At 37.3% G+C, this 23,152-nt stretch overlaps 1 protein-coding gene across 1 annotated transcript in view; it reads left to right on the top strand.

Annotated features, from left to right (window-relative positions):
- Positions 1-23,152, top strand: part of msh3 (mutS homolog 3 (E. coli)) — a 65,101-nt gene that overhangs the window by 17,405 nt on the left and 24,544 nt on the right. Inside the window, exons 10-20 of the mRNA XM_082168658.1 lie at positions 1,167-1,275; positions 2,307-2,391; positions 4,440-4,549; positions 9,125-9,257; positions 12,064-12,251; positions 12,409-12,577; positions 14,784-14,848; positions 15,260-15,376; positions 15,584-15,691; positions 16,472-16,586; positions 20,192-20,349. Coding sequence (XP_082024784.1) covers positions 1,167-1,275; positions 2,307-2,391; positions 4,440-4,549; positions 9,125-9,257; positions 12,064-12,251; positions 12,409-12,577; positions 14,784-14,848; positions 15,260-15,376; positions 15,584-15,691; positions 16,472-16,586; positions 20,192-20,349 — 1,357 coding nt within the window. The remainder of the gene's footprint in view (positions 1-1,166; positions 1,276-2,306; positions 2,392-4,439; positions 4,550-9,124; positions 9,258-12,063; positions 12,252-12,408; positions 12,578-14,783; positions 14,849-15,259; positions 15,377-15,583; positions 15,692-16,471; positions 16,587-20,191; positions 20,350-23,152) is intronic.

Raw genomic sequence — 23,152 nt, 5'->3', positions numbered from 1 at the left:
AGATAATGCAGGTCGATGGTCACTGTCTCAAAGAGCATGCACAGAGTCCAAATTAAAACAATTCCCCGTCGTCCAAATTAAACAATTCCCCATCGTAAGCACACATTGATGGCCTAAGACACGAAACGAGCGGTTTGTGTGAGAAAACGAACAGTATTTATATCGTTTTTATCACTTATACACAGCCATGTCCAAGTGATCTGATCTGACGTGTACGCAGACTGGTGCATAGATATATACACTAGATGTCGCCTTAAAGACATTCGTTCCAATGAACTGCCGTAGACAAGGCGACATCTAGTGTGTATATATCTATGCACCAGTCTGCGTACACGTCAGATCAGATCACTTGGACATGTTTAATTTGGACGACGGGGAATTGTTTAATTTGGACTCTGTGCATGCTCTTTGAGACAGTGACCATCGACCTGCATTATATGACTGACAGACAAGAACGGTTTGACCTAAAAATATCAAAATTGAAACTACTGCGGAAAAAAGACACCTACATCTTGGATGCCCTTGAGGTAAGCTAAAACATACCAAAAATTAATTTCAAAGTGAACTATCCCTTTAAGATTGATTCAAGTAGTTTCAATTTACATTTGATGGATTTTGCATTTTATTTTTAATTTCTGTGTTTACTTCACTTGAACAACTGTTGGATCCCTTAAAATAAACTCAAGCATTGTTTACTTTGTTTCTATTTCTGCTATGTTTTTATTTGTTATTTTCTGCTTCTGTTTTTAATTAATGACCGTTTACTTGAATAATTACTTGAGAAATACTTTAAACTTTGAAATACTTTATTTTAATTTTAGTTTGTCAGTATTTTTTTATTATATTTAAGTGATTTCAGGATCATATAAAATTTTGTCATGTGTATTTATAAAGAATTATATATTTTCATGATTTATCAACTACTCAAATATTGGAATTGTGATCAATTTAATGCATCCTAGCTGCATAAAAGTATTAATTTAACTTTTGAATGCTACAGAAAGACGGTACCTGGTCGTAAGACATCTGAACTGACTCAGACTCACTGTCCAATTGCACATCTATGCTAAAAGCTCAACGTATAGTGGTTGTACTGTGAAACTATCAATCGGTTCAATTGAGCATTGCAGTGAATATGTCTACATTCTTTTTTTCTTTGTAAATAGGTTCCTACACCCTCTGTATGGGTCTGGAGAGCCCGATTATCTGCTGTCTTGGTCCTGTGATCCAGTATCTGGCTGAGTTTAAGCTAGACAAGATTTTACTCTGTTCCAGGTAAAGTACCGTACACACTTTCCCTTAATGCCTAAAAGATTTAAAGGTATCATTTATCCAAAAGTGAAAATTCTATCATTTGTTTATCACCTTCATGTCGTTCCAAACCTGTATGACTTACTTTGTTTTGTGGAACGGCAAAAAATTAAGATGTTTAGCACAATGTTCTGGCTGCTTTTCTCCATACAATGAAAGTAAATGAGCTCCAAAAAGGACAATAAAATTTCATAAAAATGGTTCATGTAAATTCATCTATGGCATGTCAAGTTCATTCAAGACGGATTTAAAAAACAGACAAACATGAGTGAGTAAATGTGATGACAGACAAAATGACAAATATCCTTGTTGTGTGATTTATCCCTTTAAATATATTTTTTCTGTTTTTCCCTTTGATTTCTGTTTGGATGTCTGCTTTACCAGTGCTTGTTGCTTAGTAATAATGATTTTTTGGATAATAATATAGCAAACTCAATGGAGTGTTAACTATATGTGTTCACTGTGTATTGCACAGTGTCTGCTACACCTACATTTTCCTCCCTCGTTGGCTTTTGCTTCAAACACATTGAAGAATCCAGTGGTATAGCATGAACCTATTAGGATACACTCTTATTTTCCCTTCTCACCTAAAGTAGACACATCTCACACCTACTTCCATCAGGCACATAAGTAATAACAAGGGTGTTCGTTTATTCAAGTATAGTGTAGCAGCGGGAAACAGCCAAATCTGAATCACAATGCTTGCAGATTGTCACCCCTGATGTGTGAATGTTCAGTATTGTCCTGTAATTACAGACTGATTACGCACGTTCTTTAAAGGAAAATAAGAGGCCTTGACCTCACATACTTTCTGAAAGAGCCTTAATTAACATTCATCATTAGCTGAAATAGGGCCTTGCTGCCTAATAGTTTGTCATGACTGTGTATTGTTGCTAGTCTGACTTGTTTTACTATACATTTTTTCAAATATGTAAAGATGTAATTATGAAGCAGTAGCTGCTCTTGTGGAAAACACATTTTGGTTGTGTTTGCAGCTCATTCAAGCGGCTGTCGAGTGATGCTGACCATATGCTGCTCAGTGCTGCTACCATGAAGAACCTGGAGATCCTGTGCAACCAGGTCAGTCAAACGGAGGAAAACATGGATGATGGAATATTATACACAAACAGTCGTACTGTTTACATCTGGTATTAACATTAGTCTTGGGTGATCCGATCACTTGTGTTCAGCCATGAAAGAGACGCAACAATTTACACAATGCGTTTTAAATGATTCCACAGACCACCTGTGATTGGTTTTTGTTTTGGTCTAATTTTGTGACTGCATACATCAGTGTCACTAGCTATGTTTCCATCCAGAGTTGCATATTGAACTTGTGCGGAAGATTTAAATATCGCATATAACATTTGCGAATAAAGCCCATGATGTGCTGAAGAGAACAAAATAGTCACTTCCTGGGAAAATTGGCGCAAAATATCTGTAATTAAAATGGAAGTTGCTGCAGTCGGGAAGCCATTGTGGCTCTTTTTTCCTCCATCATAAATGACGTGCGTCTCAGAGCGCACAGATGAAACGCAATAAACTCTGTCAAGTTATCTTACGTTCAGATACTGGTGTGACTCTTCTGGGAGGGAATTATACCAAATCATTCTGATGACAGACTTTGGCTCAGGCATTTCAGAACAACCAAACCAACATTTGAGATGCTGTGCGACGTGATTGGTCCGCTGGTTAGTCCAGTTATCCAATCACATGCTCTCTGGCAAGTCTCAGGAGTTTTTTGTTGGGCATCGATTGATTTATTAGGGTAAATGTATTTCCAACATAGTTTATGCACATCTTTTTATCCACCTCAATTGAACTCTTAACGTTTTATTTATGCACATTTTTTGAATTTATGCGCATATTGGTGTTTTCGTCTAGCGTTTATTATGGTATGGAAACATACCTACTGATGTCAGTTGCCCCAAAAGTGTTATGTGAAGTCTTGTGTATGTACAGCGGAGCCGACACTAAAAATAAAAACAAAATTTAAAACATTAAGGCAGAAAATGAATTAGAAATATTTGAAATTCCACATTTTAGATGACCAAGTAAATTTGTGATCATATGAGTCTTTGTACATATAGTCAGTTGAAGCTCAAGATGCTTTTTGGATCATCTCAAATCATGCTGAAGAACATAATCATTAGGTATTACACGCACTTGTGGAGTTTGAGAGCAGGTTGATTGCTGTTGTTATTAAAGCAAATGAGAGACAAACACAATTTTTAAATTGAAATGTGTATTTTTCATTGAACCTTTTCACTTAAATTATATTAGGCTGATCATTTAATTAGTAATAAATTGAATTACAAGCATGTTTTGCTAGTGGTCTCATATTAAAAAGTCTTTGAACTAAATTTGAAATATTAAATGTGAAGACTTGCTGGAAATTCGTTATTGATTTTTCAATTTCACAGTAGATCTATCTAAATGATTGCAGCTGTAAAAAACAAAACAAAAAAAACATTGCAAGATCAATAAAAACACACTGAATGAAACAATAATAATAAATATTGCTGTAAGCAATGACTATGGGCCATCTGTGAGGTTCAATACTGTAACCTTTCAACAACCAGCTCTGTGTTTTCTTTTTTATCACTGCCCCACTTTTCCCACGCATGTTTCCAAAGAGATAGTGAGTTGAATGTCAGGACAAGCCAAATTATTTTGAGAACAAAATATCCATTTGACAACTTTTATTAGGCATGGATTGAAGATAATCTGACTCCGTTTTGGTGAAGATCAGACAAAATGTGTATGAGGATTATTACTGAAATGACATCAGTTTTGTAGTAGTATACAGTACACCTCTTTTGCTTACATTGAAACATGCCATCCATTACAGTGAACACATTTAAATAAAATCCTGTGTAAGAAATGTAACTTCACATTATGCTATTATGAAATGATTTAATGTCACCTTTCAACTTAAAAAGCGGCCTTTTTATGTAGTTTTATGATGTAAATATAATGGCATACTAGTTTAAATTATGCCATTTTTCTCTGCCTTGTGTTGCTTGGAAAATAACGTGGGCGTTTGTGTCTAGATAACCGAGTGATTTATCCATTATCAAGGATGTTGGTTTGGATTTAATGATAACTTCCTTTTTCATTGCTGTCAGACCACAGGTTCAGTAAAAGGCAGTTTGCTGTGGGTTCTGGATCACACTCAGACTCCATTTGGGAAGAGACTGTTAAGAAAGTGGGTGAGCCAGCCGCTGAAATCTGTGATGTGAGTCATTATTTCATTTTATTATCATGTAATCACTGTGATTTGACTGCTAGTATGTAACATGGCCATTGTTTGCAGTGCTAAATAGATGTGGCATGCCCAGATATTCCCGACACCACTACAGATTATACTGAACTCCAAACTCTGAGCCTAGGTTAATCCAAGTCCTAGAATATTTTGTAAATGGAGGAACTTTGCACCCCTCTTCTCAGCCACTGCATGGTAGGATTACAATTTCGTTCTGGTTCGGATTATGGAAAAACACTATTGTATATAAAAAGGGATAAACTGCCATAAAATGCAAGTTTTTAATCTGAGAGTTTATTCTTTTTGGTTATTACTCAGATTTAAATGTTTATGTTTTATTTCTCCAGAAATAGATTGGCATGGCTTTGTCAATCTGATGCCAACTTTATACGTTGTGGGGGGTTGTTTGGATCTGTGTGTGATGTAATGCATGCTTGCAAAATCCGATTATGTTTGTGGATAATAAATATATTTGATTCCATATAACAATAATTTAATCTTAAATCCACATGTTTTCCTGCCAAACCTCTTAACAGACATGTTTGGGAACGTTTTTGAATTGAGACTCAGAATATCATGCCACTGAATCGGGCAATGCAGTTAGATCCCTTACATACAGGGAATGAACTTAAAGCCTCACAAATTTGATCTAGAACTGTTTTTTTTTTTTTTAAGAAATGTATAGTTTTATTTAACAAGGGTCCATTCAATTGATCAAATGTGACTGTAAAAGACATTATAAAAAAAATTATAATTTGTATTTCACATAAATGCTATTCTTTTCACCAAATTTTTTTCCATAAAAATATTAAGCAGCACAGTTGTTTTTAACATTGTCATGATAACATTGATAATAAGTAGGGATTCACGATATATCTGCCACCATATCGGTAGGGATGTCCCGATCAGGTTTTTTTGCCTCCGAGTCATTTGATTTTGAGTATCTACCGATACCGAGTCCCGATCCGATACTTCTATAATACATAAAAATAGAATAAAGAAGAGCGAAAAAACAGATCCAGGATGTTCCTTATTTTTTATTTAATTCACCTTATTTTAACATTCAACAACTCTGTTAACAAACAGAGCACTTCTGTGAGGTAGCTTGAACAATCAAGTAATAAATAACATAAATTCTTCACTTTTGGACTTTAGTGCAACAGTAAATATAAAAAAAGTCTAAAATATAAACAAATAGCACCTCAACTTAAAATACCCGGCAGGCATGTAAACAAATAAAAAATAAAAGTGCCACAGTGTTCGTGTTAGCAGAGCGTGCAGCGCGTATTTTTTTCGCCGCCCATGTTAACAGATTAGAGCATTCACACCGCACGCAGAGGTGGCGCGGCAGTGCGTAGCAGGAGCAGAGCAGGAGCAGCAGTGCCGCGATCGTTTCGGCGCCGAGTCTATTTTTGCTGCGCCGCTTACGCTGAATTAAATTGACAATGCATTGATCATGGCCAAAATACACCGCAGTTTTATCCAAAAAGTGCATTGATGATATCTATTGTGTTTTAAACAGTCAATCAAATGACCAACAGCAATTTAAAAAGAAAACAAATGTCCAAAAACAAACTTGTTGCCAGAACAATAAAAACAAAGATGAACCAAAAGTTATATAAATGAAATTATTAATAAAATAAGCTTCTTGACAAGTCTTTTCTCTTAAATGTATTTGAAAACGAAATAAAGCAATGCCAACTTATCCATTATAGATTACTCTGTCTGTACACAACCCGCGGTTCAGCCGCGCGTGACAAACGCTGCCAGTGTGAAAGCAAAACGCGCGTGTCCTGCTCCTGCTCACCATACGCACTGCTCCTGCGCTGCTTACGCTCTGCTCGCGTGCAGTGTGAAACCGGCGTAACTCTGTGGCACCGCATAACTATAGATGTGTTAAAAAATAATGAGAATATATACATATATATCCGAGTCCTGATCGGGAGGTAACGTCCGATTCCGATCGAGTCTGAAAACACGTGATCGGGCCCGATTTCCGATCACATGATCGGATCGGGACATCCCTACATATCGGTATCGGCCTATATATTTAAAGATTTAAATATAAATCTTCTCGGCCCGATAAGAAAATTTGGCTGATATATTAAAGCCGATAAATAATGGATTATTTACTTTAGCTGAGACACTTCAGATGCGCACGGATTGCCATGATGATTTTGAATTGAAATATGATTGGAATCACTTCAAAAAGGAAAATAAAGTTAAAGCAGCACCAGAGAATGTCTAATAGGAAGAGAATTGGCACTCTCTGGTTACTTCCGGTTTCTGGACTGGCTGCAGTAACACGTCTCTGTCCATGCGGGGGCGCTCGCAGGCGAGTGCAGAATGAATGGAGGTCTATGACGCTAAATCATCAAAATCCACTTTTCTCAGGATATAATTTTTTGTCTAGTAATTTGAATGTTGTATTCGAAAGGAGATGCAAAGAAATTACACATTGCTGGGTGTTAGATTTTTTAGAGTCACTTATTTGCTTTAAAAAGTCTTTTAAAATGTGAGATACTGCTTGACGGCAATCCTTCAGTCGCTTTGGTGCTTTCGCGCTCGGCACTTTCTTTTCTCTCGAGGCATCGACAACACAGCTGACACAGGTAAACACACGTGCTAGAAGAGTTTTTGTTTTGTTTGTTTCTGGTCCCGCTTCGGATGCCACGATGCCATCAAGCGGTATCTCTGGTCGTAATCAGTCCTTCACTGACCAATCAGCGTTCATTAGCAGAATGCTAGCGTGTTATGGGCAACAACAACTCAACCTGTAAGAAATCGAAAGGACATAAGTACTCGTTCATTCAATTTTCGACCTATAACCCATGTTGAACTGGCAAAACCTACAATAAAATCTGAGATTTTCTCAACGGCAATCAGGTGAAAGAGACAAATTTAGCCGTCTAGCCCCATAGACTCCCATTCAGTCTGCACTCGCCCGCGATCACCTCCAGTGGAATTCTAATGGAACTGCAACCAAGATCGATACAATGGGGCTAATAGGAAGTGCCAAGGCTCTCCGTAGACGGGCTCTGGCAGCACTCAGTAGCTTCGGGACTTCTTCGCTGTATTCTCGCTTTTTGCTCGCAGGTTTCTCTCTAGAGCTCCCCCCACAGCTTCGGAATAGATATTTGACAACACTGTTGTAAAAACTCGTTGGTGATTCTCAGACACCAGAGGCTATAGATCAACGACATCAAAGCAGATGGGACATTCTTTAAAACGTCTTCTTCATTCGGGTTTGGACAGCGTGAGGGAGCGCAATAATGACAGCATTTTAGCAGATTTCTTTTGGCCGTAAAGCAATTGTTTACATCGCGAGACCTGATATCACGCGAGACTTCCTGACGCAGTGGCCGGCGTCCCGCCGGCTCAAAGTTGCAAGTGCGTATTTTCCGCTCACGGGCACCAGGGGGGTGCGAAACGACCACCATTCAACCCGAAATAAGTAATATAACCATTCCAATGACTCCGAAGCTGTTCAGTTAAGGTAAAAAAAGTTACTTAGTTCACCTTTAAGTGCAACATGTGCAGCGCAAGTCTGTCATGTAGGCTACATAAAATTATAATGTGAACATTACAATTGTGTGCTCAGGACATATTGCTTATAATGGTGAGACTTTTGTTTTAGTAATCAGGCTCTCAAAAATTATAAAAATGTGGATTTAGATTTATTGGCCAAAATATCAGTTATTGGCTTTCAAATATAAAACATGATTGGTTATCTGTATCGGCCAAAATTTTCATATTCGTGCATCCATAATAATAATAAATGTTTCTTGAGCAGCAAATCAGCATAGAATGATTTCTGAATGATCATGTGACACTGAAGACTGGAGTAATGATGCTGAAAAATCAGCTTTACCATCACAAAAATAAATTATATTGAACAATATATTACAATAGAAAACGTTTCTCCAACCTGAATAACATTTCACGATGTTACAGTTTTTATTGAATGTTTGATCAAATGAATGCAGCCTTAGTGAGCATTTCAAACATTTTAAAAATCTTACAGACCCCAAACTTTTGAACAGTAGTGTACATAATTAAAGCCACTTCTCAAAAGATAGCAATATATCAGTTAAGAATTATATTTTCTTACAGTACTAACTGATCATAAAACAAAAATAAATGTTTGGAAAAAGAAAGTAACTTTGTTCTGCAACAGGAAATGCTTTTTGATACCACTGAAGTCAAGGACACACTTCTAGACAGAAGCTCAAAGAAAGAATTTATTGGGAGTACATCACAGCTCCCTTATGCAGCATAAAAGCACAACACAAGCTGCTGTTAGAGTTGCACTGTTGCTTCTGTGTGTGTTGTGATACAAGCCTTATTTAGTTCCAGTGATTTTTATGGTATGTGTACATAGCATCTGTTGACTAATTCCTACAATCCCTTCTACTTCTCTCTCTCTCTCTCTCTCCTCTCTCTCTCTCTCTCTCTCTCTCTCTCTCTCTCTCTCTCTCTCTCTCTCTCTCTCTCTCTCTCTCTCTCTCTCTCTCTCTCTCTCTCTCTCTCTCTCTCTCTCTCTCTCAGTGATATCCAGGCTCGTCAGGAGGCCGTGGCAGAAATGTTGTGTTCTGAATCCAGTGTGCTTCCCTCTCTTCAGTCTTTACTAACTCGTCTACCTGATCTCGAGAGAGGACTTTGCAGTATCTACCACAAGAAAGTAAAGTCTTTTGTACCTAAACAATCTGTTTGAAACATTTTTTTTTTCACAGGTACACCAGGAAGCCCCTTTTCATTTGCAATTCAAAAGTAGTTTGAATTAGCAGGAACAGTATATTTTAGACTGTAGTGGCCACGGTCACACAAAAAGTGTCTATGTTCTGTCTGACAGTGAAAACCAAGCTGATGGAAAGTTCTATATTTCCCTTGCTTTTTTTTTTTCAATCATCATTCCATGTGTTTCTGGAATCAGGCAGGAGGTTGCAGGGATGGTGCTTAATGACGTGTTTCTGTTGAATGTCTCTATTAGCATAATGACAAGAGTGAGCAGGAATGGGAATGATTATTGTTTTGTAGCATGTGTGGAGAGACAGAATGTCCTCAATAACCCTGCCTCACCTGCCTCTATCTACCATCTCATTTTTATGAACACACATTCATTCATTTTGAAGCCCCAAAAAATGCATCCATCCATCATGAAAAAGTAATCCATACGTCTCCAGGGGGCTAATAAAGGCCTTCTAAAGCGAAACGATGGGTTTTTGTAAGAAAAATATTAATATTTAAAACTTTTTTTAGCCATAATAACTAGCTTTCGGCAGATGGCCATACACAGCGATTTACGGCGAAAGAGTGACCCTTGACCTGATGCACTTGACCAAGACGAGAAATTTTAAAGAGGAATGTCAGAGGATTTCGATATAATAGAAAAGGAGCTTGAGTTTGGTGCACAGCCCTATTTGTTTGAATCGCGAGAGGCGTCAAAGCTTACAATACTCCTACATCATACATCGCGTCAGGGGTTACTCTTGTGGCGCAGTATCTGTACGTTCATCTGCTGGAAGCTAGTTACTATAGCTGATAAAGTTTTAAATATGGATTTCTTTTCTTACACAAACGCTTCGCTTCGGAAGGCCTTTATTAGCCCCCTGGAGACGTATGGATTACTTTCATGATGGATGAGTGCATTTTTTGGGCTTCAAAATCTCTATTTTGTTTATATATCTCTGATTGTGTTCATCGGAAAGAAGATAGTCATATACACCTAGGAGTAAATAATGGGATAATAACATTTTTTGGGTGAACTATCCCTTTAATATTGAACCTGAAAAAACAAAAAACAAACCGTATTTCTCTGTATTTATGCATTGTAGTTTCATTTTGTTTTTATGCATCCTATTTACCAGTGATTGACTGTCAAAGTAGCGCTTCTGTCATATGGTCAGAGAGATTTTGCATAGATCTACAGGGAACTTTCACAGTTTTTTAATGAGCGCAGAGAGTGGCTATGCTTTGCCTTATTATAGTGTATAATGTTTTGTAGGAATGACTAACGTGGAGCCTTTGGGAAATGTACTTTATGTTTATAAACATACACAAGATCAAGCAAAGATTTAATTGGCTCCTTGGTGCTTACTATCATCAAAATATGGATATTACAGATTGCATGCACATGAGCCATTGCATTTGACATATAATGATTAATGATGCCCTGTAGTAAATTACGACTAAGCATTATTATTTCTTCTGGTAATCAATAGGTGTTGTTTTTTTTGGTTCATTATTAATGAAGTGAAGCACAATGAAGGGAACTTTATTATTCATTATTATCATTATTCATTATTCACAGTTTTTGAAGAGTTCATATCTTGAAAAATGTCTATATAATTTAAAGTGATAAGTCAAATAAGCATTGTAACTTTCATATTAACTAGTAACTTTTCAGCCCAAACACACCATTCATTGAAACTAATCTGCAAAAATTACTCTTTCTGTACTTCCACAACTTTGAATGCATTTAAACACGTGCGCATGACCATGTTTGCAACACATTGTTTTCTAAACCTGTCACAGTCTTTTGAAGACTTTGCATAGAGGCTTTTTAATAAACAAGCTACAGTTAGTCCAAAATGCCGCCGCTAGAGTTCTTACTAGATCAAGAAAATATGATCATATAACACCGATTTTATCATCACTGCATTGGTTACCTATAAAGTTCCGTATTAATTACAAGGTATTGCTACTGACCTATAAAGCCCTAAACGGCTTAGCTCCAGTCTATTTAACGGATCTTTTATCACCCTATAATCCATCGCGCTCTTTAAGATCACTAAATTCAAGGCTTTTGGTCATACCTAGGATATCCAGAACCACCAAAGGAGGGAGAGCATTCTCACATTTGGCTCCAAAACTCTGGAATAGTCTTCCTGATACTGTTCGTTGCTCAGACTCGCTCTCCCAGTTTAAAACTAGATTAAAGTCGCATCTCTTCAGCCAGGCATTCATATAATCCTACAGTTCAAACTACAATCCGGCCTCTAGCTCATAAATGCCAGAGGAGAACTGGCCCCCGACTGAGCCTGGGTTCTCCCAAGGTTTTTTTTTCTCCATTAGGTCACCTGATGGAGTTTTAGGACACCATTAGGTCACCTGATGGAGTTTTAGGACACCATTAGGTCACTTGATGAAGTTTTTCGGTTCCTTGCCACTGTTGCCTTTGGCTTGCTCAGTTGGGGATATTTTGGGGATATTTAATTTAATTTTATCAATCAATAAATTCCTCTTGAAACAAACTTTGTTGTATTATTTTAATTTAATACTGTGAAGCTGCTTTGATACAATCTGTATTGTGAAAAGCGCTATACAAATAAGCTTGACTTGACTTGACTTTTAATTGATCCTGAAGAAAAATAGCATATACAATTCTGATATGATCCCTTAATGAGAAGTAGAATGTGTATTTCAATATATTTTAAAGACCCAACATGCATGTTTTCCTGTGTTTTGACATTTCTGTGTCTTGTCAGTGCTCTACTCAGGAATTTTACCTCATCACCAGCACACTCTCTCGTCTGAGCACTGAACTTCAAGCCCTAATGCCCGCCATCCAATCACAGCTCAGCTCTGCCCTTCTAAAGCACCTCCTACTGGACACACCTCAGCTTCTAAGCCCCGCCCACAACTTCTTGAAAGTACTGGATGAGAAAGCCGCAAAGTGCGTTAAATCTTTTGACAACTTCAAGAATATTCACCTTAACCTGTGTATTTTTCCATATCCAAATACTGTACATACAATACATAAAGCAATGTATTTGATTTTATTCTGTAATGTAGCTTTTTTGATTAGTTATCTCTGAAATGTATTCTTTTAGGATGGGTAATAAGACAGAAATGTTTGTGGATCTGACCGAATTCCCAGTGATCCAGAAAAGAAAAGAGGAGATCCAGAGTGTCCTATCAGACATAATGGAGCACCGGCGAGAGGTTCGGCTGGTGTTAAAAAGCTCATCTTTGGATTACACAACAGTGTCTGGCCAGCAGGTAATATCGTCAAGCATCCCCTTAACACCTGTCTTTTAAATGAGTTTCAAGAACTGAGCACCCAAAGCTATTTTAACGCCTAATTATACATTCCACAAATGTTCTACTCTTTATTTTGCATTAGCATTGTACAAATTTGTCATGCTTAGCTGTTAACCCTGTTGCTGAAGTTATTTTGAGAAAAACATTTTTTGGTAAATTTTTTGGGTTCATCTAAACCCAGGGAAATAGTAGCCTGGGAAAACCCAGACAACTTCCCGCAAATTTAGATTTGCTCTGCAAGTAGTCTGGCAAAGAGCTCATTCAAGCCCATTTCTAATCCGTCGAAATCGCGGCACCAATCAGAAACGTTGAGGCGAGCTTTACACGATGACGATCGCTCTGATTGGTTTTAGGTCTATCCAATTGCGCCCAGAGGCATTTGAGCGACGTCCGTTGGTGAAGCGCATCAACTTTTAAATGCATTATTATATTCAAATTGCAAACACATGAGGACAGTCTCCATGAAAGACCCACTGGCGGATGAACGTGCTACTACATTTCTCTCCGGAAATTAAATTAGATTTAATAGAGGATTTTAACTGTGACAAGATGATTGACAGGGCAGTTTACATGACAGGACGCACGCGACAGATCCGGCCGATAAAGATGACGAAGTAGTATGTCCCAAAGCTTGCCTACTTTTTTTGCTACACATTCAAAAGTAAATACCTTTTCTTCACAAAAAGAGTACGTACTTTTATGGCGTAGTGTAACGTTAACTTAAGCGAATTGGGACGCAGCATATGGCTTTACACGATGACGATTGCTCTGATTGGTTTGAGGTCTATCCAATTGTGCCCAGAGGCATTTGAGCGACGTCCGTTGGTGACGCCCCTTTGGAAATGATTTATTAATTAAGCTTTGCCAGACCATAACTCAGTTACTACTGAGAATGGTCTGGTTTTAACCAGGCTAGAGAAATAGGTTAGTTTAGGCAAAATGTTGAAATTGAACTGTTACCTTATTACCTTTTATTGTTTTCGAATACTATATGTGATGCATTATCAGTTGTCTACAATTACTACATACTCTACATTATTCAACCTTGCAAAAAGCTATTTTACTCCTTTTATTCTACTGTAGATGTAATGTTGAATACTTCCTTACTAGAAGATGACAACCACAAGGACAGTATTTGAAATGTTTCTAGTTTGTATGCAGCTCCACATGCGTTTCTCCATCTGCTCACTGTTGCCATTCCCTCATGAATACACAACAGTTTTTCCACCTCAGAGTACAGACCCCGGCCATACCACTTTCTCCCACCGTCTATGGCTGAGTCTAGCATCGCTATGCTTTTGACTATCTGCATAAAATCTGGTCCACTTGGCATCTTATTCTGGCCTAGAACCACAAGAGACTGTATGACTGACACAGGCGACCAACCATTTCATTTTATGTGCCATGTAGGGGCGGATTTGGGAGTTGATGCCATAATAATGGACTGGTGTGCGAAAAAGCTCACTAGAATAACAGCAGTGTTGTACAGCCAACTAGTCAGATTAGAGCAGAATCTTGCTGGATTTGTTTTTTATGCAATATGCATCAGATGATCAGTGAACATACTTGTTCACCACATTGATTTGACTACAGCCACCATTAAGACAAACAAATGAGACGATAAGAACATGAGACTTTAATGATATAGTCTACTCAAAAATGAAAATTTTGTGGTTATTTACTCACGCTCATGTTGTTCCAAACTTGTATGATTTTCTCTATTCTTGCTGGACACAAAAGAAGATATTTTGAAGAATGTTGGTAACAGGTTTGCTTACCATTGACTTCCATAGTATGGACAAAAAACAAACAAGCTCTGAGACATTTTTTCATAATATCTTCTTTGATGTTCCACAGGAGAAGTCTTACAGAATTGGAATGTGAGTAAATTATGATGATTTTTGTTATTGGAAATTGTCCTTTTGATTTTTAAGAGAATAGCACCTTATTTGGGGTGATTTTTTTTATATATTTTTTTTATGTAAATGTTACTCTGTAATGTGATAAAAACAGTGTCTGTTGCAAAAAAATAAAAATTTAAGTGAAATTGTGAGCTTAATATATATATTTTTTACATACTTCCTCATACTCAGTATTAATCAAAGAAAGGTTTTCAGACTGTCTATAATCATTTGACAATGATTTGTCTCTTTTTCTTACGCAGTTTCTCATTGAAGTAAAGAACAGTATGTCATCCATAGTCCCATCAGACTGGGTCAAAATCAGTAGGTAGGCACCATTGTTGAGAAATTTGATCACTTTGTCTCTGAAAATCCATCATCTTACCCATGTACTTCATTTTAAGAGAGCTTCTACCAAGTGTCCCCTCCCATATGATTTATATTTCAAAGTAGCCGTTTCCAGTTATTTCAGCTGTACAAAAACAGTCTAAAAACTGCTTGATATTGCAAAATGGTATTTGTTATATATTCATTTATTATCAGAATTGTAAATACACTGGCTTGTAGGCCATGTAGTTTTACTGTTTAATGCACTCTGTTACACTTGTAGTTGTTTATCTAATAGTGGCTAATGAATTGGAAGTCTTGCACATTCACAGGGAATAGCTTACTTTTGCATTAAACAGTCGGTTGGAAACAAACCAGTTTTAGCATTTAAACATGTGCTTTTTATCCACAGCACTAAGGTTGTTGGCCGCTATCACACTCCATTCATTGTGGAGAAACATCGGCGCCTGCAGCAACTACGTGAGCAGCTGGTTATTGACTGCAGTCACGAGTGGATCAGTTTCCTTCAGTACGTAACTTGTGAAATTACAAAAATCCTTTTTATAGCAGCCTTGTTGATTGGCTGAGATGCTTTCAGCGTTTTGTTTCAGATCAGAAAGCTGCAGGAGTAATTTTATCATGTAAAATGTGTTTTGTCTTCTTTCACTTTCTGACCCAACAGAGCTCGTTCTCTCTTTCTCAATAGCCTTCTCTCTTTTTTTTTGTTGCCATCTAGGCTATTTGGGGACCATTACTACATCCTGAGGAAAGCAGTGTGTCACCTAGCAACCATGGACTGCCTCTTCTCATTGGCCCAGGTTGCTAAAGAAAATAATTACTGCAGGTGTGGTAATGAAGTTGGCTTTTTATTCCCGTATTCTCTGCTGACTTCCTGTCATCTCTCATTTCAAACCTAATCACCCAAGCACGTATATTCCCTCATACATTGCCCATGTTGCCGAATTTAATAAGCTTTGTTTCCAAGTCTTCTATTCTTTTTGAACATTCAAAAGTCATATATGTGTAGTACTGGGAGCAATCGTGGGGACTTTCCCAGAATTGTTTTTTTTTTTTTTTTGGCACACCATAGTGTAATAAAATCAATAATTTCCGAGCATCTACAAAGAAGCCCTATTTCTCTTTTGTGTTTCGTGAGATGCGCATAAAGCATCTTACATAAGCTTTCATAGATGAACGAGAGTAAGGGGACCCAGGAGCCCCCACATCTCCATCTCTCCCTGGCCCGAATTGAGTCCAACAGTGGGATGAATCCCACCCCCATGCAGTATAGAGCCCACTCCATATCCCTCTGACAGTCTGTGTGGGGGAGTGGATTTGACTTTGAAAGCAGAGGTTTCCGCCAACTACTCCCCCTCTGCTCCTTACCGCCTCCCCCTCCCGCCTGTTCTGCAGAGCACCAGAGCTTATCCTCTCCCTCTGGACTTTTCAAAAGTGTGTTGAGCTGATACCATAAATTCCATCTCTTATATGTAAGGTGACCTGCCAAAACGGTGTAAGCAAAACTTTATGTTGGCGATTATTTATTTTTTGTCAGCTTATCTAAGTGTAAGTACTGGTTTTTGTGTGTGTTTAATGCATCTTTTTTTGCATGTCCTGAACATAGGCCTGAGGTTCTTGAAGATAAAAGTCAGATTTTGATTAAGGCTGGCAAGCATCCGGTCATCACCTCGCTGATGGGAGATCAGGATCAATACGTCCCCAATGACACTCATTTAGAGGTGAAAACATCCATTGCATTTTTTTTTTTTTTTTTATCATTTAAACTCTTTTAATCATTAATAACACTAATAAAGGCCCATTCACACCAAGAACGATAAAGATATAGTTCTAAAAATCTTTCTTTCTGAATAGCAAAGTTCACTATAACGATTACGGCACAGAGAAATTATTTTGTTGGAATCACTTTCAGAACTATTTTCTTTCTGCTGATGGACAAAAACATTGACAGCCAATCAGAATCCTTCCAACTTTAAAGAGCTTGAGCTTTTAAAGCAGCAGACCATAAAACTGCAGTGCGCGCTTTGAATAAACAGAACGATATCGTCCGCTGGTGTGGACGCTAATATAGTTCTCGTTATAATTATCTTTATCGTTCTTGGTGTGAACGGGCCTTAAATCTCAAAATAAATGTCAGTTTTTCATACTGTACAATATGATGTTGTGGTGATTTAAATTCACTTGTATTCATTTAAATTACTTGTTATTCACTGGTACATTTTTCCGTCGTTGTTGTTGTTAGTTGTTAACTGATCTTGAGAACCGCATCAGTCTGGTTTATTCACATTGGTTTTGTGAACTGGATAAACTGATTTATTGAAACAGCCCAACTTAAAATAATCATTTACTCTTTAATTGTTTCATGCCACTAGTGGTGCGGAGATTGCATGCTTTACCTTAGATCCATATTCATGAGCTATATTACTATCTTCTTCCACATTCTCATTAACTACTCCTTTTCATGTAATGCCTTTTGGGGGGCCTTTAGATCTTAGAGATTTTATAAAAACTTGATTATGATCCTGGCATTTAATTCCGACTTTAAAATAAAGGTGAGGGAAATCTGTGTTCAAGCCAAAGGTCTGTGTGGTTGTCTTTCACTGCAGGGTAATCATTTTTATCTCACCTGTAAGAAAATCCAATTGAACCAGCAGCCAAACCTTTTGTATCAGCCACCCACTCTGCCATGCCGATTAGCATATGTTTTTAATACCTTGGTCACTTCTTGCTCTCTCTCTCTCTCTTTCCACCCACCTAATCATTGGGCTTCCATTCAAAGTGTGAGTCAGGCTTTAATAATGAAGCCGTCTTACTGGGATACCGTACTTTTCTTCACATTACTTGTCATATGTCCATTCAGTCAAGACATTTTTCTTAAAACCCTTCAACAGACATTAATTGTCTCTCAAAATTTGGGCACTTATAAAAATGTAATTGAAAACTATAACCAAGTGGCATCTGCAAACAAATTATGTTAGAGCCATGACTTTTAACCAGCTGATGTCAAGGTGATTTTTAGTGTATATGTGATGTCAGTTCCTCTTTAGTTTTACACAGGTGTCCTAGCAGAGTAACCACATGTATAGTTGTAGTTCATCACATTAACTATAGTTATGCCTATTTATTTGTGTATGTTTGTAGTATACTCTACCATTCAAAAGTTTGAGGTCGGTAAGATTTTAAAAATGTTAGATGTTTTTGAAATGCTCACCAAGGCTGCATTTATTTGATAAAAAAAAGGGTGAAAAACGAAATATTGTGAAATATGATCATTTTCATTGACGTTATCATTAACATATATATTTTTAAATGTAATATTAATTACATTTTATTCCTGTCACAGGAATGTCACAGTGTCACATGATCCCTCAGAAATCTTTCTAAAGTGCTGATTTAGTGCTCAAGTAACAGTTTTTCGTATATATTATATTACATTATATATTTAGTTTTGTTTCGTAGTTCCAGACAGGTCTTGACCGCATTACAGTTCTATGTCACTTCGCCAAATGATTTCAGTTATTTCAAAGGTCCTTACAGCCTATAACAGCAAAAGAACAACAACACTGACCAAGCATATAAATATAGTAAACAATAGGATAAAAACGCCAAAATATTTCTGTGTTTTTTGCCACAAAATTGTTAAAAAAAATTATGTATGCACTAGGGCTGCACAATTTATCGCAATTTCCATGTAATTACACTTAAACCAATTTGGCTTATCGCGATTTTGAAATCGCAAATTCTGCGAGTTTTTCTCTTTTTTTTTTTTTTTATGCGCAGCTTGTCATTGATGTACGGCTCTGTAAATGCTGCTCCATCTGAAAGTTTTGTGAGTTTGAGTCACTTAATGTGACATTTGATAATGTGATATGCATAATGTGCATTTGAAAAAGCGACATGCGTCAAACATCTTTCCAAACATAAGCATTTATGAGGAACACAAGACAACATTTAATAACATGCTTTTACTCCAAACTCACTTCATAACGACAGTTGAGCATCCTTCTGTGAGATGATGTGGCTTCTTGCACAGAATAAGGCAGTCGTGTCATGTTTAGTCATGTTTAATCAATCAAAGCGTTTCAATCTTCTGTTTATTCAGCTACAGTGTTAGGGATTTCCTGGAATGAAGTGCGTTCTTCTCCAGCGGGGCATATATGGCGTGTCTGAGTGAGACGCCCTCTTGTGTTCAGATGGAGCAGCATTTACTACCGATCAGCCGCACTGCACTGACAAGCTGCGCATAAAATAATCGTAGCCTTTGTCAAATCGTGTGCGGTTTCATTTGCACAGCACATACTCTATTTCTCCCGTTGTCTCTCGCACTCAAACGCACACACATACAGTACGGACACACACTCACACAGAAACGTGTTAAATAGTTTAACAACTTGGAAAGCTACACGACATTTCTCACAAGTGATGTAATAACGGCTCTGTTCTTGGAGCAGATAAACTTACAGTTTTGTTATTAAACGCTGCTGCCGAACACTGACACAGAGACACAGATTCAGGTAATTCATACACGATAGACACATTCTCTCTCTCTCTCTCTCTCTCTCTCTCTCTCTCTCTCTAATCTAATAACTGCATTAATAACTGCAGTCTGATATCAATGGCTCAAGTCTTGGGATTAGTCTTGGGAGGCTTGTGATTAGATGCGTAAGAAATTAGTCCCACACACAATAGCTTTTTAAAGACAAAAACCTGCCAAATGTCTTGAAATACATCATCTGAACAAAATTTTGAGGTGTGGTAACCGTAGTATAAGTGGAATAATTGACTCCGGGCCATTGAATTATTGAAAAATAATGCACACCCTAATGGTAATGGTTAATGTGGCCGCAAATTCAACGGCCCGAAGTCAATACTTATATTGTATTATATTATATTACTTTGTATACCATTAAAAACATTTTTTTTTTCAGCATTCTTTGATGAATATAAACTTCAAAAGAACACCATTTATATGAAATAGGAATCTTTTATAACATTATAAATGCCTTTACTGTCACTTTTGATCAATTTAATCCATTCCTTTAAAAAAAATCATATACTGACCCCAAACTTTTGAACCGTAGTGCATCTATTCTCTTGTCTCTGACCTTTTTTGTATTCCATTATAAATAGATTTTTGCTGGTCGTATGGTTTCATAATGTGCTTTGTCTTCTCAGTGTTTTCACTCCAGATGATTGAGATGACCTTTGTGCTCCATCCCTCTAAATCTCTGACACTCAAGCAATCAGCCGCATATCAGTCACTTCCTTGAGAATCTTTAATGTAATCTTGCACAAATATTCATCTGATTACCGTTGCTGTCTTCAGGGGGATGGGAAGCGAGTCATGATCATCACTGGGCCCAACATGGGTGGCAAGAGCTCCTACATCCGACAGGTTGCCCTGGTGACCATCATGGCACAGCTGGGATCTTTTGTTCCTGCCAGAGAGGCGTCGGTGGGCATTGTGGACGGCATATATGTCAGGTAACTTCCACCTTTCAAACACCACCTTCTTCTCTGTGGCCTATCAACAATTGAGAAGAGATTATTGTAGATGTGACAGACATTACATGGAGTATAATGCATATAATTTTCTCTGGTTGTCACAAAATGCATCTGAGAGCTTTTAATGGCTTACTATCTTCTTATGAAAAGAAATGTCCAGATCTTTTATTCTCTATCATCTTTATTGCAGTTTTTTCCACTTTCTCTCCCAAAGAACAAAGATACTTTCATAGGAGATTTATGAAATCTTCCCCATCTGCCACAATAGGGCATTAACTGAGAAATGTAGATGGGTCTTTTTCCAAAAGAACAGGGTCACATCCATCTGCTTAAACCTATGGAAATATCAGCTCTTACTGAGATAGTTTCTTTTGTTTTCTGGCCATTAGAGAGGAAGTAATGTATGACGGTATGAAGCTGAACTTTAGTGACCATGACAACACCTCAGAGGCTGAGCAGACTTTGGAGTTTGTGCTTGAATGGTCCAGAATTGAGCGTGGTGAAACCATGCCCGCTAGTCTTTTCACAAAACCCCGGCAACCGCAGATTACAGAGGCAGGAGTCAAAACCTATTCAGACTTTATGCCACATCTGCTAGATTTTTGAGGAGCGGAGTTATGCTAGATTTTCAAGTCCAGAATAAAATAAACTCTGCTTTTGAGGCAACAAAAATGAGAATGAATGCATTTGTTTTTTAAACTCCGATACAGTGTTGCTGTGTAATGGATTAAATGTATGTAAAAAGAGACGTATCCCAATTCAGTATGCAAATGGACACAGGAAAGGAGACCAATTTGCTTTGCAAATTTTACAGTGTCATAATTGTTGATTTGTTTTTTAATGCCAAAACAATGCTAACAATGCAAATCAACTTTTTTAAATAAATATGCAGTATATAATAATTAAATTAAACTGATATTAAATTACAGTTTATAAAAATGACAACAAGATTAATTGGTAAAACCAATATGTGCTTGATGTATCATATTTCATTTCAAACTATTTTTGTAAAGGCTAATTTTAAGTTTAGTCAGCATTCCCATTATTATTAATTTATACATACATTCATTTTGTTTGGCTGTCATTTAGTAGAACAATTTCTCTTTTGTGTGAGAAAAAAAACAAAATCATAACAGATATTTGATATCAATACCAAGTGAACTTAATTTTTTCAGTTACATGATGTTTATTTACTTAAAGCTGCAGTCCGTAGTTTTTCCTCTTTGTCGCCATCTCTGTTCGAAATCTGCAATTGCAGTTATTGGTGGAATTATCAACTTTACGTGTGTTGTGCCTCGGCACGGCACAGTGCGGATGAATCCAATGTTTTGAGGAGAATGTGCGGCTGTCAGTCACATAGACATAATAAATAACAGTCACCGCGCCGGTGTGGATACTGTCTGTCGATACTATTTTTTGGAAGTATGACCAACATAAGAATTTTCACCAGAAAATGTCATCTAAACAAGTAAGTAACATTCAATCTAACGATCGCTTATATCACGTCAAACCGTGCAAATTATACTTTGTTCTCAAATTGTTAATGTTAACAACATCAGCATTGCGTGACCATCAAATTAATAAGTTTAATTATTTCAAGTGCTGTGAGAAAAGGCTATAAATCTCCACCTCCAACATCCTCACACGCAACATGGCCTACTAGCCGAGACACCTTCTTTATGTGTACAGATGTGACGTAATGACGCAAAGACATGCTCAAATTTCCCACGGTAATCCACCAGTACCACTGGAATTAAAAACATTATTACAAGCTTACCGTTTTGAATCGAGCTAAGGCAAGCAGATAGTTTTGAACACTGGCTGGTTATGTACTTGCTCAAGAATTTATTTTGGATCATTTTTAACCCAAAAAAGTTACGGAATGCAGCTTTAATTTTAAGGCAACGGGTTTCCTCACTTTTTTAAGTTAAGCCAACTGATCACTTTGGATATTTCTTATGAGTGTCAGTGGTAATCTGCTGTTGCCGTTAATGTGTTCTGAGAACATAAAAAGTGGCCTGCCTGTTTCATTTGGTCCTTTTAAGGTTCACTGTCACATACATTTATTCTACGGGGTTTTACCTCCCTCATAAATTCAAATGAAATATCTAGATTCTTGTCAAGTATGTTAACTAAACATGTCTTGCCTTTATTTCTTAGTAACCTCAGTGAACTTCCAGCCCCTCTTTACTTGTTTTGTCTTTCATTTTGATGTGATTTATTAACATTGTTTACTGTTGTAGGGGTTGGTTGATTTCTGCTGACTGTGCTAGTCATTAGACTACCAACATCAACAACATCCACAGCGGTTCACTAATTAGACTCAGATGTGACTTGTGCCGCCTTTCTCCCTTTTTGCCGGGCAAGTGCCTGAGATCTATCACAGATTTTAGCCTTTTTCACGCAAGGCCAATAATGATGTAGAATTAATTCATTTATTGAGTATTTTGAAAAGTTCTTATCAGCCAGCAGTGTTGTAGAGAAGTGTATGTTGATGTATATAATATACATTGACTGAGTTAATTAGTTTTGCAATGAAAATAGTTTTGCTGTACACCTAAAGTTATTTAAGCATTGCTGTGAGACTGTTCAGCAGGAAGGGGATGTGATGTAGAGTGTTTTTTGACACCGTCTTGTTAGTCCAAGTCATACAGCTAACAGTGAAGTACTGCCTCGTTAATTAACCCAGTCCTGGCGCTGTTCACGTCAGAAGATAATTGCCTTCGCTCCCCAGAGTTGTGTTGGTTTGTTCCAATTAACAGGTCAAAATCAGGTTCAAACA

Source organism: Leuciscus leuciscus, assembly GCF_965113295.1.
Source record: "Leuciscus leuciscus genome assembly, chromosome: 5".
Classification (NCBI taxonomy): Eukaryota; Metazoa; Chordata; class Actinopteri; order Cypriniformes; family Leuciscidae; genus Leuciscus; species Leuciscus leuciscus.
This window is presented reverse-complemented; position numbering and strand designations above follow the sequence as displayed.